Source organism: Euleptes europaea, chromosome 19 (genome assembly GCF_029931775.1).
Source record: "Euleptes europaea isolate rEulEur1 chromosome 19, rEulEur1.hap1, whole genome shotgun sequence".
In the NCBI taxonomy this organism is placed as follows: Eukaryota; Metazoa; Chordata; class Lepidosauria; order Squamata; family Sphaerodactylidae; genus Euleptes; species Euleptes europaea.
Window position 1 is genome coordinate 21,422,539 of NC_079330.1, and position 14,232 is coordinate 21,436,770.

Below are 14,232 nucleotides of genomic sequence, written 5' to 3' on the forward strand. Positions count from 1 at the left end.
CACTCAGATGCACATTTTCCCCATCCAGATTCTCAAAACTCTGCATGGGGGGTTATTGGCCATTTATGAATGGGATGTTTTGCCTTGGATTTGCCACTCAGATGCACAACTCAACAATAAGCCCCCCTGCAGAGTTTTGAGAATGCAGATGTGGAAAATGTACAGTGTTTGTCAGTCATTGTCATGATTTAATTTTATGGATACCTTACTTACTTTTTCCCCTCCTCAGAGGCCATGTCTACCCACTGGCTTTCTTGTCGTTAGACCTGGACTCTGAGGAGGGGAAAAAGTCCCCCTTCAGAGGCCAGGTCTACCAATTGGCTTCTATGGGCCTTCGGAGGCCAGGTCTACTGCCAAGAAAGCCAATGGGTAGACTTGGCCTCCCAATGGGACTCAGCCGGAGGCCAGGTCTACCAATAGGCTTTTATGGCGGTAGACCAGGCCTCCAGACGAGGACTCCAGACGGGGAGGGGGAAATGGCAGGGACTTACAATTTAATTTTTATCAATAAATAAGATCACTATTAAGTATGATATCAAGTTTTATTCGGTGTACCTATAGTTTAATTAAAGACTTAAAACTTTAATTAAAGTTTATTAAGTTAATAAACAGTGTACCTACCTATATAGTTTAAGTTTAAGAAATTTGGCTCTCAAAAGAAATCTCAATCGTTGTACTGTTGATATTTGGCTCTTTTGACTAATGAGTTTGCCGACCCCTGTCCCAGGCCTTCCGCAACCAACCTTTCCCATTCACCTGCCTGCGTTGGGTCACAGCACAAAAAAGGACCTCCCTATAAAGCAGGGGTATCAAACTCAATTATTACGAGGGCCAGATATGACATAAAAGTCACTTGGTCGGGCTGGGCCATGTCTCGCCTGCCCAGATCGAGAGTGGTGGTGGTGGCTGCCTTGGCTGGCTCCCAGACCGGATAAGAACTCTCAAGGGGCCTGATCCGGCCCCCAGGCCTTATCTTTGACACCCCTGCTATAGTCTCGATGATGGAACAACTATCCTAATGCAAGGCACAGATCTAACTATTAGCCAGAGATGTGCTCACAGTGTTACTGGTAGAGGTAAACTTTGCGTTATAAAAGTTCTGCTATTTCTGACCCAAACTGCAAACAAAAAGGAAGCACCATCGTATAAGCTTATGGGACAATACAAGTAATTCGTTGTGCATATACTAGATCAAACAGTCCAATAACTGTATGTAGGGGTGTGGGGAATCTTTCATAATCCTGAAGGAGAGATCCAGGAAAAGCCTCTTAAGAATTCTTCACTGAGGGAGAAACGGGTCATTTCTCTGCTGACGTCTACAGTGGAAAGATACGGAAACTGTCAGCTTGCACGTGTGGATATATTTTCTTAGCCATATTAGCATGCTGAAGACTGAAAATACTCCAGAACACACAGGATGTTGAAAGTAGTCAATCATCAGTTACAGGGGAAAGGGGGAGTGAGTAAGCCTGATAAAGCTCTTCAGAGCTTTTAAAGAACTTGGCAGGAGAGATTCAGGGGCAGGGGATGGAATTTCCAAAATTGCCCCTCCCCCTTCACAAAATTCTTCATGCTTGTGTCCTCCTGTTCCCCAACTTCAGACCTCCTTTCAAACTTGGCTGTTTCTTGTTCACACCCACCTATTTGACAGTGATTGGCAGGCACAGCATTTTAATGGTTCCCCACCACCATCACAAACCTTTTTCCGTTTTACGCACCCCAGAGCTTTAAGGGCATATAAAAGCAATCTGCTTCTAACTGTCTAAAAAAATAAGTGAACTTTGAAAGGCAATGCGGGGCTATCCTTCCCTCAGGAAGTTTCGCAAGAGTTGCACAATCTATTTTTGAAGCCGTTTAGGTAAAACAAATCACTTTTACTGTGGCTGCCGTCTGTGAAGCTATTCATTTAAAACGTGTTCCAACCACGGAGCCTCCATCAAGGCATAATAAAAGTGTTTGGTAGCATTTTTTGGGGGGGAAATAGGAAATCCAACCAATTCCAAACATTATGGAAGGAGGAAGTCTGTATCAACTGTAAACAGGGCATAAGGCTCAGAAGGCATGCTGTGTGAGGACAAGAGAGCTTGAACAAAACATTACGTATTGTAGTAGTGCACGCCAAGATGCTTAAGAGATTTAACTGTCCAAGCAACAGTGAAAGAGCAAAGACACTATCAAAACAGGAATATTGTACACTGCAATGGAATGCGTGTTAACTCAGGAGGCCCCCGCCATATCGGGGGCTTGCTCTCTGCCATACTAAGTCATCGACAGAATATCCTGGGATGCTCAAATGGCATAAAAGCGGTAACTGCACATTCCAGAGGGGTAGCCTTGATAGTCCATTGTGGCAAATTGAAAGACCGACGCAGGAATGCAGCTTCAGGGAGCACAATAGTTACGGGACATGCCAGTTGGGGGAGTATGGAGAGAACAGGACAGCACTGAGGCTCAGCTAACTGCAGGCTTGGGTAGAAAAGCTTCTTATAAAGTTTAGCTCCAGAGCCACGCTTGCATAGAATTAAGTCAGTTGAAGTTTAATTTTTCACAAGTTGTCTAGCAATTTCCCCACATTCTGTAGCCCAGAAGCCAACATTTCAATATCAGAAAACATTATACAAAACACCAACATGTGCACATTGATTCAGATTTACCATTTTACATTTTTTGTGGCAAAACTTGGCAGTTGTTTCAAAGATAAAATGCACCAGAAACTGAATATTCACTGTTGACAGGCAGAGTAAATAGTATCAAAACCTCACAAACTTCCCAGGATATGTCAGTTCTCTGGTTTCCAAGCCAAGAAAAAAAAGTATCTTCTCTCCACAATCGTAAAAGGGGGAGAACTTTTCTTTAAAGCAAAAGCTAAGCTTCTTAATGGTTTAACTGCTGACTGATAAAAGTCTAAGAGGTCTCACGTCTGCTCACCCACAAGTCATCTTCACTGGCCTCAGCTGACATGCTGATACCCAGCCCAGCACCTCTTAGTCTTTTACCCTGCCAAGCCTGCTAAAAAGTATCACACGCTGGTTAGTAACTCCTGGAGCACTAAGTCAGTAAAAACCAAACAGCTGGTCAGGATATAAAGTCACTGAGTGGGGGGATCTGATGATGATGACCAGAATGGTTTCCCAGCATTCAATTCTGTTTTAAAATGAAATAATATACTTAGGAGCTAAGTACTAGGCTCCCATGAATCTGGGATTTTTTTTCCAGCCTCATTTGACATCCTAGGATAACACACTAAGTTAATCATTCTTTGGTAACACAATCTGTGCCCGGAATGATCAGTAGCACAATGAACTACAGCGCATGCTACATAATGATTCCTCTCTCAGACTGGACTTGGGGGCAGGCCTTCTCTTGCTTACAGACCATTAACCTAAAACAACTTCTTACCAACAACTATGGCCCACCAAACAAGCACAAACCCAGTAGCCATTGCAACAAAGCAAAATACTGATTTTGTAAATGGATACAGATCTGACTTCAAATTGGACCATTCAGAAAGCAGTGACAGAACACTTTAATCTACTATAGGGAGGTCAGAAACAAAATGACAATTCTTCGATGAGTAATTTTTTTATGAAAGGCATTCCCACTTTTTCCCTCAGACAAGAGTTAAACTTCTTCTAAGGTGGTCCCATGTGTGGTCTTTAGCTATTCAGCTTTAAAAAATAAACCTCTACATGTTTTGAAAAGTAAAAACATGGTCTTAAAAAGCTTTTTCACTCAATGCCAAAAGTTAAAATATTTCGTAAGAGGAATTTAATACTCCCCTAAATTTCCCAAACAGATAAAATAGAAAAAAATCCTCAGAAAATGCCCTTCTGTACCTTGGCATACTTATGTCCCATCTCAATCTGCTGGTACATTAACCAGCAGCTAAAACTACCTTTCACACATTGAATATAAAAGGGCAGGAAAAAACAATCATCTTTTCCCTTTCTCCCAGGAATTTAAGTGTTTTTTAGCCTTACAAAAACACTGTAAGAGTGTGACTTGGCCCAGGCCATGAAGTAAGCTGCTTCAGTGAATAAGATTTTTAATGCAAGCTTCAAAATCCAAATCAGAGGCTGCCAGCCACTCTGCACATTATCCCACACTGACTCAACCATCCTGATTCTCGCTAAGAAAGGATGTTGAGGGGTTAGCAATGGAAACTTCCCAGAAGTTGGGAAGTTATTGGGAAAACAAATTTATTTCCAATTTTTGGAGGAAACCTGAAATTCTAAGAAAAAGTATTGCATAAATTTCACTTATCGGATATAAACCTTGCTACTTTAGGAATAAATAGCCAGCATGGTGTAGTGGTTAAGGTGTTGGACTAGGGAAACCCAGGTTCAATTCCCCATTCATGGCATGGAAGCTTGCTGGGTGACCTTGGGCCAATCACACACTCTCAGCCCTAACCCTGGCTAATATCTGGATGGAAGACCTCCAAGGAATACCATTATTGTGATGCAGAGGCAGGCAATGGCAAACCACCTCCAAACATCTCTTGCCTTGAAAACCTATGGGGTCGCCATAAGTCAGCTGTGACTTGATGACCAAAAAAAGTTAACGCAATGGTATTGTTGGGTATAGTTAAGATATTTAATTGTTTTATTCCAACAATGAGTAGCCAGGATGGTATGATGAATAGAAATGTCACAACAATTTGTAGACCTGGGTTCAAATGCCATAAAGCTCACTGTGTAACCTTGGGTCTGTGTACTACTTCAAAGTGTTTGCAAGGATAAAATGGAAGAGAAAACCATGTACACCACTCTGAACTCCTCAGGAGGAGGGTTAGATAAAAACGTGACTGAACAATATCCCCAGTAGACTAGAAAACTGCCCCACAAAATACCCGAATTTACCTTGGCTTGTGCTGGTTGGGAAAGTAAGTTGAAAAAAGAAACAGAAACGAAATCATCCCACATTATAGTAAACCAAATGAAGTTTATTTTTAGTCCTGATAATAATCTCTCTTCCCAACTAGTAGTACCCAGAAGAATAAAGAACTCCAAAACATCCATTTACCAGACTCCGCTGGGTTAGCTGGGTTAGTCTGCTGCAGCAAGAAAGAAGCACACATCCTTAAGACACCTTAAACATTAAAATTTACTACATAGCATGAGCTTTCACTAGCCTAACCCTCTGTCATCAAATGCAAAGTGAATCATAAAGTCAGCAAGATTTTACACCCCAAAAGAGGGGCGGGATACAAATTGGCTTGATTTTTTAAAAAACATTTCTGTGTGAAATGAAAAATATAGATACACACACAGCAACTGCTGTGATAACAGAAAACTTTGTTACATCCAGTAATACTGGAAAGAACTACCAGACCCGTTGAGCCCCTGGTCAATGCTAGCAACATAATCATAAACTCTAATTCAGTTTCCTGTTGGATTCTCTCTCTCTCTCTATTTCTCAAGTTCCTCTGCTGTTTAATGCTGACTTACATGGAAAAAACACCAAGTGTTCTGGAAGACTGAAATGTTCACCCACAGTATTTTTGTATTTTGGTTTAAATATTATCAGTTAGATGATATGTTTAAAAAAGGTATAAAAATTGGGTTTGCAAGCCAAGATTCAGAATTGGAGAGAATTTTAAATAAGGAGAGTAAGGGTTTAATATCTAGAATGTATCAATATATATTGGGATATAATTTAGAGGGAAATAGGATTAAACCAACAATGATTTCATGGGCGAAAGTTCATGGGACACACCATACATTTAGAAAGATGGGAAAGACTATGGCAGAAGGAATTTAAGTTTTCAATAGCAGGAAGTATTAGAGAAAATATGTACAAAATATTTTATAGGTGGTATACAACGCCGGTCATGGTAGCAAAAATGGATAAGGATGCCAGTGATAAACGCTGGAGATGTAAAGAATGCAGAGGTACATTTTTCCATGTTTGGTGTTCCTGTAAGAAGTTGAAAGAGTTTTGGAGAGCTATAATAATAGAATCTAATAAGCTGATAAAGGGGTGTGTAAAAAAATCCCCAGAAGCGTGTTTACTAGGTTTATTTAAAGAGGGAATGGATGTGGAAGATAAAACAATCTGTCAATATTGCTTTGCAGTGGCAAGAATAATTATTGCAAAATCCTGGGAGGCAGATAAAAAATTGTCGAAGAAAGATTGGAAAGAAAAATTAACAGTATATACAGATGTCTAAGCTAACAAATGGACTACATGGAAAGGATATGGAAGAATTTGGGAAGAAATGGAGCTTGGCATTTGTGTATTTAGCTAAATATGCAAAGGTGGATTTTAGAACTGTTGTGAAAAGGTTATAATATTTGAGTACTGTAATAGGGGAAGTAATGAAGAATTTGGATTTGGGTAATACTCTAACGGAAGTCATGCACTGGGGTATATAAAGGGGGTTGGAGGGGGGTGATGGGTTTTTATGTTATATTTTGTTTTTTCACATTTATGAAACTAAAAAATAATAATTCAGAAAAAAGGAAACTGGAAAGCTTCCAGTTCTGGTGGCAAACGCCCGTCTCCACCCAGCATTAACAGATCACACTATTAAGAACAATCCATATATTTGGATGCTGAGTTAAAGTTTAGTATAATGCTGATCTGTTTGGTAGCATATCAACTCAGGTCAAAGTGTTCTAACTATGCACAAAACTGGTAACATGAACTACTTATTTAAGCATCCTTCAAAATATTACAATCGAGTTTCTTTTCCTAATCAGAATCAGTTTCTGAAAAATCTGCTAAGCTTCCAGCTCCCAACTTTAATTTTTATCACCGTGGTCTTCAGAGAATTGAAATAGTATTGTTTTATACGTAAGCTGATTTTTAGATTGCATGTGGGTATTTTCAGATTCTTTGGCTGTAGTTGAAGGAATCAGAAGTAGGATTTACATTATACTTCTCAAAGATCTGCAATCATTTAACACTGTAGAATGTTCTCCATAGAGTGTAAAACACTGAGCAACACTTCCGTAATTATTTGACTTATTCTAAAAGAGAATTTTTAAAAACTTACAAAATATACCTCAGGTTTTCTAGTTCTTCAGCTCAAAAAACAGAAAAATTACTGAAAACCCTTCCCCCCCTTCTAATTCTATTTGTTTTCTGGTCTTCCACATCTTTTAGGAGGGATAACTAATTTTTCTTACAAATGTAATCTTGGTGTCTCTTTCCCAGATAACGAGAAAGTGGATATGATGTATTTTACAGACTTGGGGGGGGGGGGGCAGTATGGTACAGAAGTATTAGGTGGAGGTTACCAAATTCTATCACAGAAGGCACCCCCATGAAGACACTTTTTTAAATACTTTAAGGAGCTTACAGGCAGCTAGCATTCAAAAAAAGTGCAAAAGCTGAAGATTATGCAACTGTCCTGTACATGTCAAAATGTTGCAATCCTGCAGATGTGGCTTGACTTTCACACAAGCAAAGGCTTCATTATAACACACATCACCCTTTTGACTTCCCCAGAAGGTCCCATTGGAAAACAGGAAGAACAAATAAACTAATTAGAAAAGGATTGGCTTTTTAGGGTTTCCTTTTCCTCTAACTTCTGATGTGCTTGCAGTTGGGTTGGTTTTTATTTCCATGCCCTGAGTGAGCAGATGGCAGTAGATAAGCACAGCAACTGTGGGTGGGGAAGTTTTCAAAGTAAACAGGACTCTCTGTTAGTAAGCTGTGAGAAATTTAGCCACCAAGGATTCATTCATGCCAAGAAACCTGAATTATGGGGAATCTGGTGGTATACCAGCTTCTTTAAACTTTAAAGAGGAAGCTTGTGGGCACCTCAAGGTCACATACAGAAGGCAGGCAGTTTCTGTGGAATTACAAGCAGGGACAAAATAAACTTTGTAATCTTTAAGGCACCAGAAGACTCCTATTTTTGCTCCAATGCGGCTACATACCTGGAATTGCTGAACTCAGGAAGATGGAAAAGTTAACATGCAAAGCGTCCTGTTCTCAATTCTTAATGAATTGGAATTTTACAAAATGTGAGTGTGTGTGTGTGTGTTAAGTGCCGTCAAGTCGCTTCCAACTCATGGCAACCCTATGAAAGTCCTCCAAAATGTCCTATCTTTGACAGCCTTGCTCAGATCAAAATATACAATATACAAATTATATATTACAAAATATACAATATAGTAAAACAAAACAAAAGGTGACAGGGTACTGAGAATAAGTCAGTCATGTATATAACGGTACTAAGTCTTAGTAGGTTCAACAACCTCATAGTGGAAAAACAGAATGCCAACCTCTTCTTCCTTTCTAGAACATGCAGGAATCCACTGAAGCAGCCTACCTCACAGTAAAGTTTACTGAGTAAACCAGCACACAGAACCTGAAAGAAACCACCTCTAGTTGTCTACAAAGGAAAAAAGGAAGTGTGAGAAAAAGATACACACTGTTTTTTCAAGAGGGGGGTTATACACAGGTGGGCATGGCATATTCATGCTCTCCAACATGTCTAAGTCAAAAACAGCTTATAGCACCACTGTAACATCCTGCAGAAAGTTGCATCGTGCATGTTCATTTACTCTGCAGTTATCAACTGTTCTTTTGGATAAAGCCAACTGTTCTTTTGGATAAAGATAGACAAGAAAAACAGTTACCCTCCAACATGTTATCATAAGCTCATAATATGCCTCAGCAGCAGCGTGCAATATGGCAGTTGGGGCCTGTGTGATGCCTTAACGGTTCACATGCCCCTGTTTTCATGCATGCACACTACACATAAGATGCATCCACTAAGCCACCAAGATTTTATTTTGAGACCCAGAAGAAGGATTCCCTGAACAGCATCACCACCAACAATTCACACTGACAAATTTTAGTAAGGCAAGTCCACAAAGAAAGCATGAGAGAGAGAAAAGTTGCATTTGATAAATGGCAACAGTTGAAACATGAGACGGGGCAGGATGGCCTAAGCCCCACAAAACACTGCATGAGCTTTTAAATTCTTCAGAACTCTTCATCAGGCTGCATGGAGGGGGGGGAATAAAGACATCTCTTGGGCCATGATCCTAAGACCTCCGTCACTTAGCTTACTATCAGAATTATGCACTGAGAAATTTTACAAAGCACATCTGCAGGGATCAAACTGAGGGAGCTCACAAAGCAATACAATAAAATCATAACATCACAAGGACAGTAGGTATTAAAATAAGGCATAAGAAAGGCTCCAGAGACAAACATTTGCAGCTTATACATTGACAAGCTTATACATTGGGGAGGGGCTGTGGCTCAGTGGAAGAGCATCTGCTTGGCATGCAGAAGGTCCTAGGTTCAATCCCTGCAATCTCCAGTTCAAGGGACTAGGCAAGTAGGTGATGGGAAAGACTGAGATGAACCTGGAAAGCTGCTACCAGTCTGAGTAGACAATACTGACTCTGATGGACCAAGGGGTCTGATTCAGAATAAGGCAGCTTCATGTGTCCGTGTGACAGGCCGGTAAGCCACCCGTATTACTTCTTCAAGCTAATTCACAGTGGGTAGCCGTGTTGGTCTGTCTGCAGTAGTAGAAAAGAGCAGGAGCCCAGTAGCACCTTAAAGACTAACAAAAACATACCCTGCCAGAAAATATTTTTCACAGTGGGTAGCCGTGTTAGTCTGTTTGCCGTAGTCAAAAAGGGCAAGAGTCCAGTAGCACCTTAAAGACTAACAAAAATATTTCCTGGTAGGGTTTGAGCTTTCGTGAGCCACAGCTCACTTCTTCAGATACAGCTAGAATGTGAAAATATTTTTGTTAGTCTTTAAGGTGCTACTGGACTCTTGCTCTTTTCTACCTCTTCAATCCGACAGCAGCTCCCCAGATTCTCAGGCCAAGAAAGGTCCTGCCCAGCACCTGAGGTCCTTTTACCAGGCTTTCTGGCAAGCTTTCTGCAAGCAAAGCAGGAGCTAGGTCTTCCCTTGCACCGGGGATCCTTTTACCTGGAGAATACCAAAGGCCCTTCTGCATGCAAAGCAGCCGCAGAGCGAGCAACAACCGCCTCCCCGTTACAGAAGAGGCACTGAGACCTCCAAGCCCACCCCAGGCGGTGAAGACTCGCTCTTCTACCCTCCCTCCATGGAGCAGAAGCAAAAAACCAACCCCGCCGTGACACACCCCTCCAAGGGGGGGGGGGAAGAGAGAGAGAGAGAAAGCCGATTCCTCCTTCCTCAGGTTGCCGTTATTGCCCGACGCCCCGCCTGAGGTAAACCATCACCACCACCCCACACGCAGCTGCCCCGAGGAAAACGAGAGGCGGACAGGCACACCCACCCATCTTCAACCCAGTTTTTGAAGTATTCTTCGCTTCCCCCCGCCCCTCGCCCCTAAAATAGCTTCGGGAGAGGCCCCGCTAAGCCGCCCGCGCACGCAAAACGGCCTGACGGAGCCGCCGCCCCCCTCACTCGCTTCCCTGTCCCGTACCTTCCGCCATGTTGGCCCTGCGGCTTGGACCTCTCGCGAGATTTGCGGCGAGCGGAGACGAAAAGGAGGGAGGGGGGAGATAAGAGCGGGCCAGAACGGAGGGTTGCTTTTTTTTTTTTAAGGCGTTCGACTGCGCAGGCGCCGTGGCGCGCGCCGTCCTTGGCGGGCCACGCCCACTCCAGCTGTGGTCTGCGGAGAAAGGGAAAAGTGCATTTAAATTGCCCTAAGGGTACATTTCATGGTTGAGATAAAGTGGTAGCAGCCACCCAGGCAGAGTGCCCCTGAGCATGTCCAGAATGTTTTTTCTTCTTTTGAGTCAAATTGGTCTTCTTTAAGTTGGCCTCGGGTTGCCAACTACTGCTGGAGCAGAAATTGCACTTGTACTAAAATAGTCAAGCTTAGAAAAATATAGTACCAGGCTCTACGAAATGCATACAGATTTTAGTGAAAATGTGTGAAAACTGAACATACAATAAAGGAAACTTACAATGTATACTCTTAAATACAACCAAACCAAAACAATACAAAAATATGTATCAAACACGAAAATCTACTATGTCTTCTAACAACGCTTAAATGTTGGTCACAAAGGACTCTTCTAAAAGTTCATATGCATTCAAATCCCACAATGCATATGAACTTTAGAAGAGTCCTTTGTGACCAACAGTTAAGAATTGTTAGAAAACATAGTAGATTTTCGTGTTTTGATACATATTTTTGTATTGTTTTGGTTTGTATTGTTTTGGTTTGGTTGTATTTATCAAAACACGAAAATCTACTATGTTTTCTAACAACGCTTAACTGTTGGTCACAAAGGACTCTTCTAAAGTTCATATGCATTGTGGGATTTGAATGCATATGAACTTTTAGAAGAGTCCTTTGTGACCAACATTTAAGTGTTGTTAGAAAACATAGTAGATTTCGTGTTTTGATACATATTTTTGTATTGTTTTGTTTGGTTGTGTTTAAGTATATACATTGTAAGTTTATTGTAATGTTCAATTTTCACATATTTTCACTAAAATTTGTATGTATTTCATAGAGCCTGGTACTATATTTTTCTAAACTACCAGGTTCTAGCTGGAGATCTCCTGCTATTACAACTGATCTCCAGCAGAAAGAGATCAGTTCCCCTGGAGAAAATGGCCGCTTTGGCCATTGGACCCTATGGCGTTGCAGTCCCTCCCCTCCCCAACCCTGCCTTCCTTAGGCTCCGCCACAAAAACCTCCTGCTGGTTGCAAAGAGGAACCTGGCAACCCTACCTCAGCCCCTTAATTTAGAGAGCCTTTTCCTAAGTAGCAGAAAGTGGATTTAGGTTTAAAAGGAACTAAGGGTATGCACTTTTATTTAAAATAAATATAAATACGTACAGAATGCATTTTCTGTAGGGGGATAAAGATCTGTTTGTTGCTTGTTGGGGCAAATTTCTTGGAGTTCAGAGCTATTCTATGAAGCAACCTATTTCATCAACTTTTACAGAGAAGACAGAGAAAATGTATGATGCATATATATTCTTCCTTGATGCCTTGTTGTTTATCCTACTTAATTCCACTTTATCTGCACCCTGTGTGAGAGAGAGTCTGGAACCTCTGACCTCTCTCACCATCCATTATTAGGGTTGTCAGGTCCCTCTTCACCACAGACGGGAGGTTACTGGGGCAGAGCGTGAGGAAGGCGGGGTTTAGGGAGGAGAGGGACTTCAGTGCCATACAATCCAATGGCCAAAGCAGCCATTTTCTCCAGGTGAACTGAACTCTATCGGCTGGAGATCAGTTGTAATAGCAGATCTCCAGCTAGTACCTGGAGGTTGGCAACCCTCCATTATGTGTAACAGCCAGATCCATTCCAGCCCCTTTGCACAAAGAGTCACACTGGAAAGATGTGTAGTGGGATTCACACAAAGCCTTTTTTCTCCCCACCCCTACAAAAAATATGGAATATGATTTCCTCTTCATGGCTTCTGAACAAGTGGACTTTGACTTAGGAAAGTTCATGCTGGAATAAATGTTGCTAGAAGGGTTGCCAACCTCCAGGTGATGGCTGGAGATCTCCGCTATCACCTGATATCCAGGTGACAGAGGTCAGTTCACCTGGAGAAAATGGCCATTTGGGGTGGTGGACTTAGAGTGGCATTATACCCCATTGGAATCCTACCCTGCCATCATCAAGCCCCACCCTCAAAATCTCCAGGTATTTCCCAGTCCGGAGCTGGCAACCCTGGTTGCTAGTCATTAAGGTAACATGGACTTACCATTAAAATCTTGACTTACCTTACAGTATGATTAGAACTACTGATACTTAGCATTTATACAGCGCTTTCAGTGTTCAGTGCTTTTGCACACATTATCCCACTGCAATTCTTAGAAATAGTCCTGCAAATTAAGCCAGTTATCATTTACCACAATTTTGCAGATGAAAGGGTAGAGACAGATTTTTTTGCTACCTAGTAAGTTAGAAGCAGATAGGAGCTCAGAACATCGGACGTGGCCTGCTTCCCATCTCACAGCCTAATTCTCTTATTATTGAGAAGATAATTACCCCCTGCTTTCCTCCCCAATGGCTGCTAACATAATTCTTCCTAGCTCCATTTTATCCTCACAACCACCACCGTGTAAAGTAGGTTAGGTTGATGGAGTTACTGGACGAAGGTCACTCAGCAGACTTCCATACAGGGTTGCCAGCTCCAAGTTGGGAAATACCTGGAGATTTGGGGGTGGCACCTGGAGAAGAGGGTTGGGGAGGGGAGACACACCCCAAATCCAGGTATCTCCAGGTATTTTCCAACACAGAGCTGCCAACCCTACATCCCATAGAGACCACATCCAAGTATGGCATATCAAAGGAGCTTTGCTTCCTTTCAAAATGGGTAAAGCAATTAAAAGTTGGATTAATCCCTTTCTCTAGCTGACCTCTATTTGGTATTATCTAATAAAGCCAATTTTCAAATTTATTGTGCAGTGAGGCTAACCATTGGAGTTTTTAAAGGGGATTGGACAGATCCATGGGGTTTTTAAAGGGGACTGAATAGATCCATCAGTAATGTGGGATAGTGGTTAAGAGTGGCGGACTCTAATCTGGTGAACCGGGTTTGATTCCCCCCTCCTCCACATGAAACTTGCTGAATGACCTTGGGCTAGTCACAGTTCTCTCGGGACTCTCAGCCCCACCTACCTCACAAGGTGCCTGTTGTGGGGAGAGGAAGAGAAGGCAATTGTAAAGCTGATTGGATTCTCCTTAAAAGGTAGTGTTAAGCTGCAGTACTGCAGTCAAAAGCTCTGCTCACGACCTGAGTTCGATCCCAATGGAAGTTGGTTTCAGGTAGCCGGCTCAAGGTTGACTCAGCCTTCCATCCTTCCGATGTCGGTCAAATGAGTACCCAGCTTGCTGGGGATAAAGGGAAGATGACTGGGGAAGGCACTGGCAAACCACACCACAAAGTCTGCCTTGGAATCATCAGGATGTGACATCACCCCATGGATCAGGAATTACCCGGTGCTTGCACAGGGGACCTTTACCTTTTTAAAAGGTGGAGAAAGTCAGCATGTAAAAACCAACTCTTCTTCTTCTACCAGCTATAGTGAATAAGGGGAAACTCCCCATCCAAACCTCTGAAGGACTTAGCTTGGAGGTAACATCAGGCGAAGGCCTTGGCCTCTATGCCCTGCTTGCTGGCCCTCTAGGACAGCTGTCTGACTACTGAGCGAAACAAAATGCTTAGCTAGATGGAACACTGGCGGCACTCTAAAATGCATATGATGGAGAACAGCAGAGAATGCAATGCATATCCAAGGCCCTTCCAAGTTGCAAAGTATGTTGATAGTACAGCAGGTGGTAGAGA

At 42.2% G+C, this 14,232-nt stretch overlaps 1 protein-coding gene across 1 annotated transcript in view; it reads right to left on the reverse strand.

Annotated features, from left to right (window-relative positions):
* ANKFY1 (ankyrin repeat and FYVE domain containing 1) overlaps positions 1–10,447 on the reverse strand; it is a 57,537-nt gene extending 47,090 nt beyond the window's left edge. The window contains exon 1 of the mRNA XM_056865301.1: positions 10,394–10,447. Coding sequence (XP_056721279.1) covers positions 10,394–10,403 — 10 coding nt within the window. The 5' untranslated portion in view covers positions 10,404–10,447. The remainder of the gene's footprint in view (positions 1–10,393) is intronic.
* Positions 10,448–14,232: the final 3,785 nt, after the last annotated feature.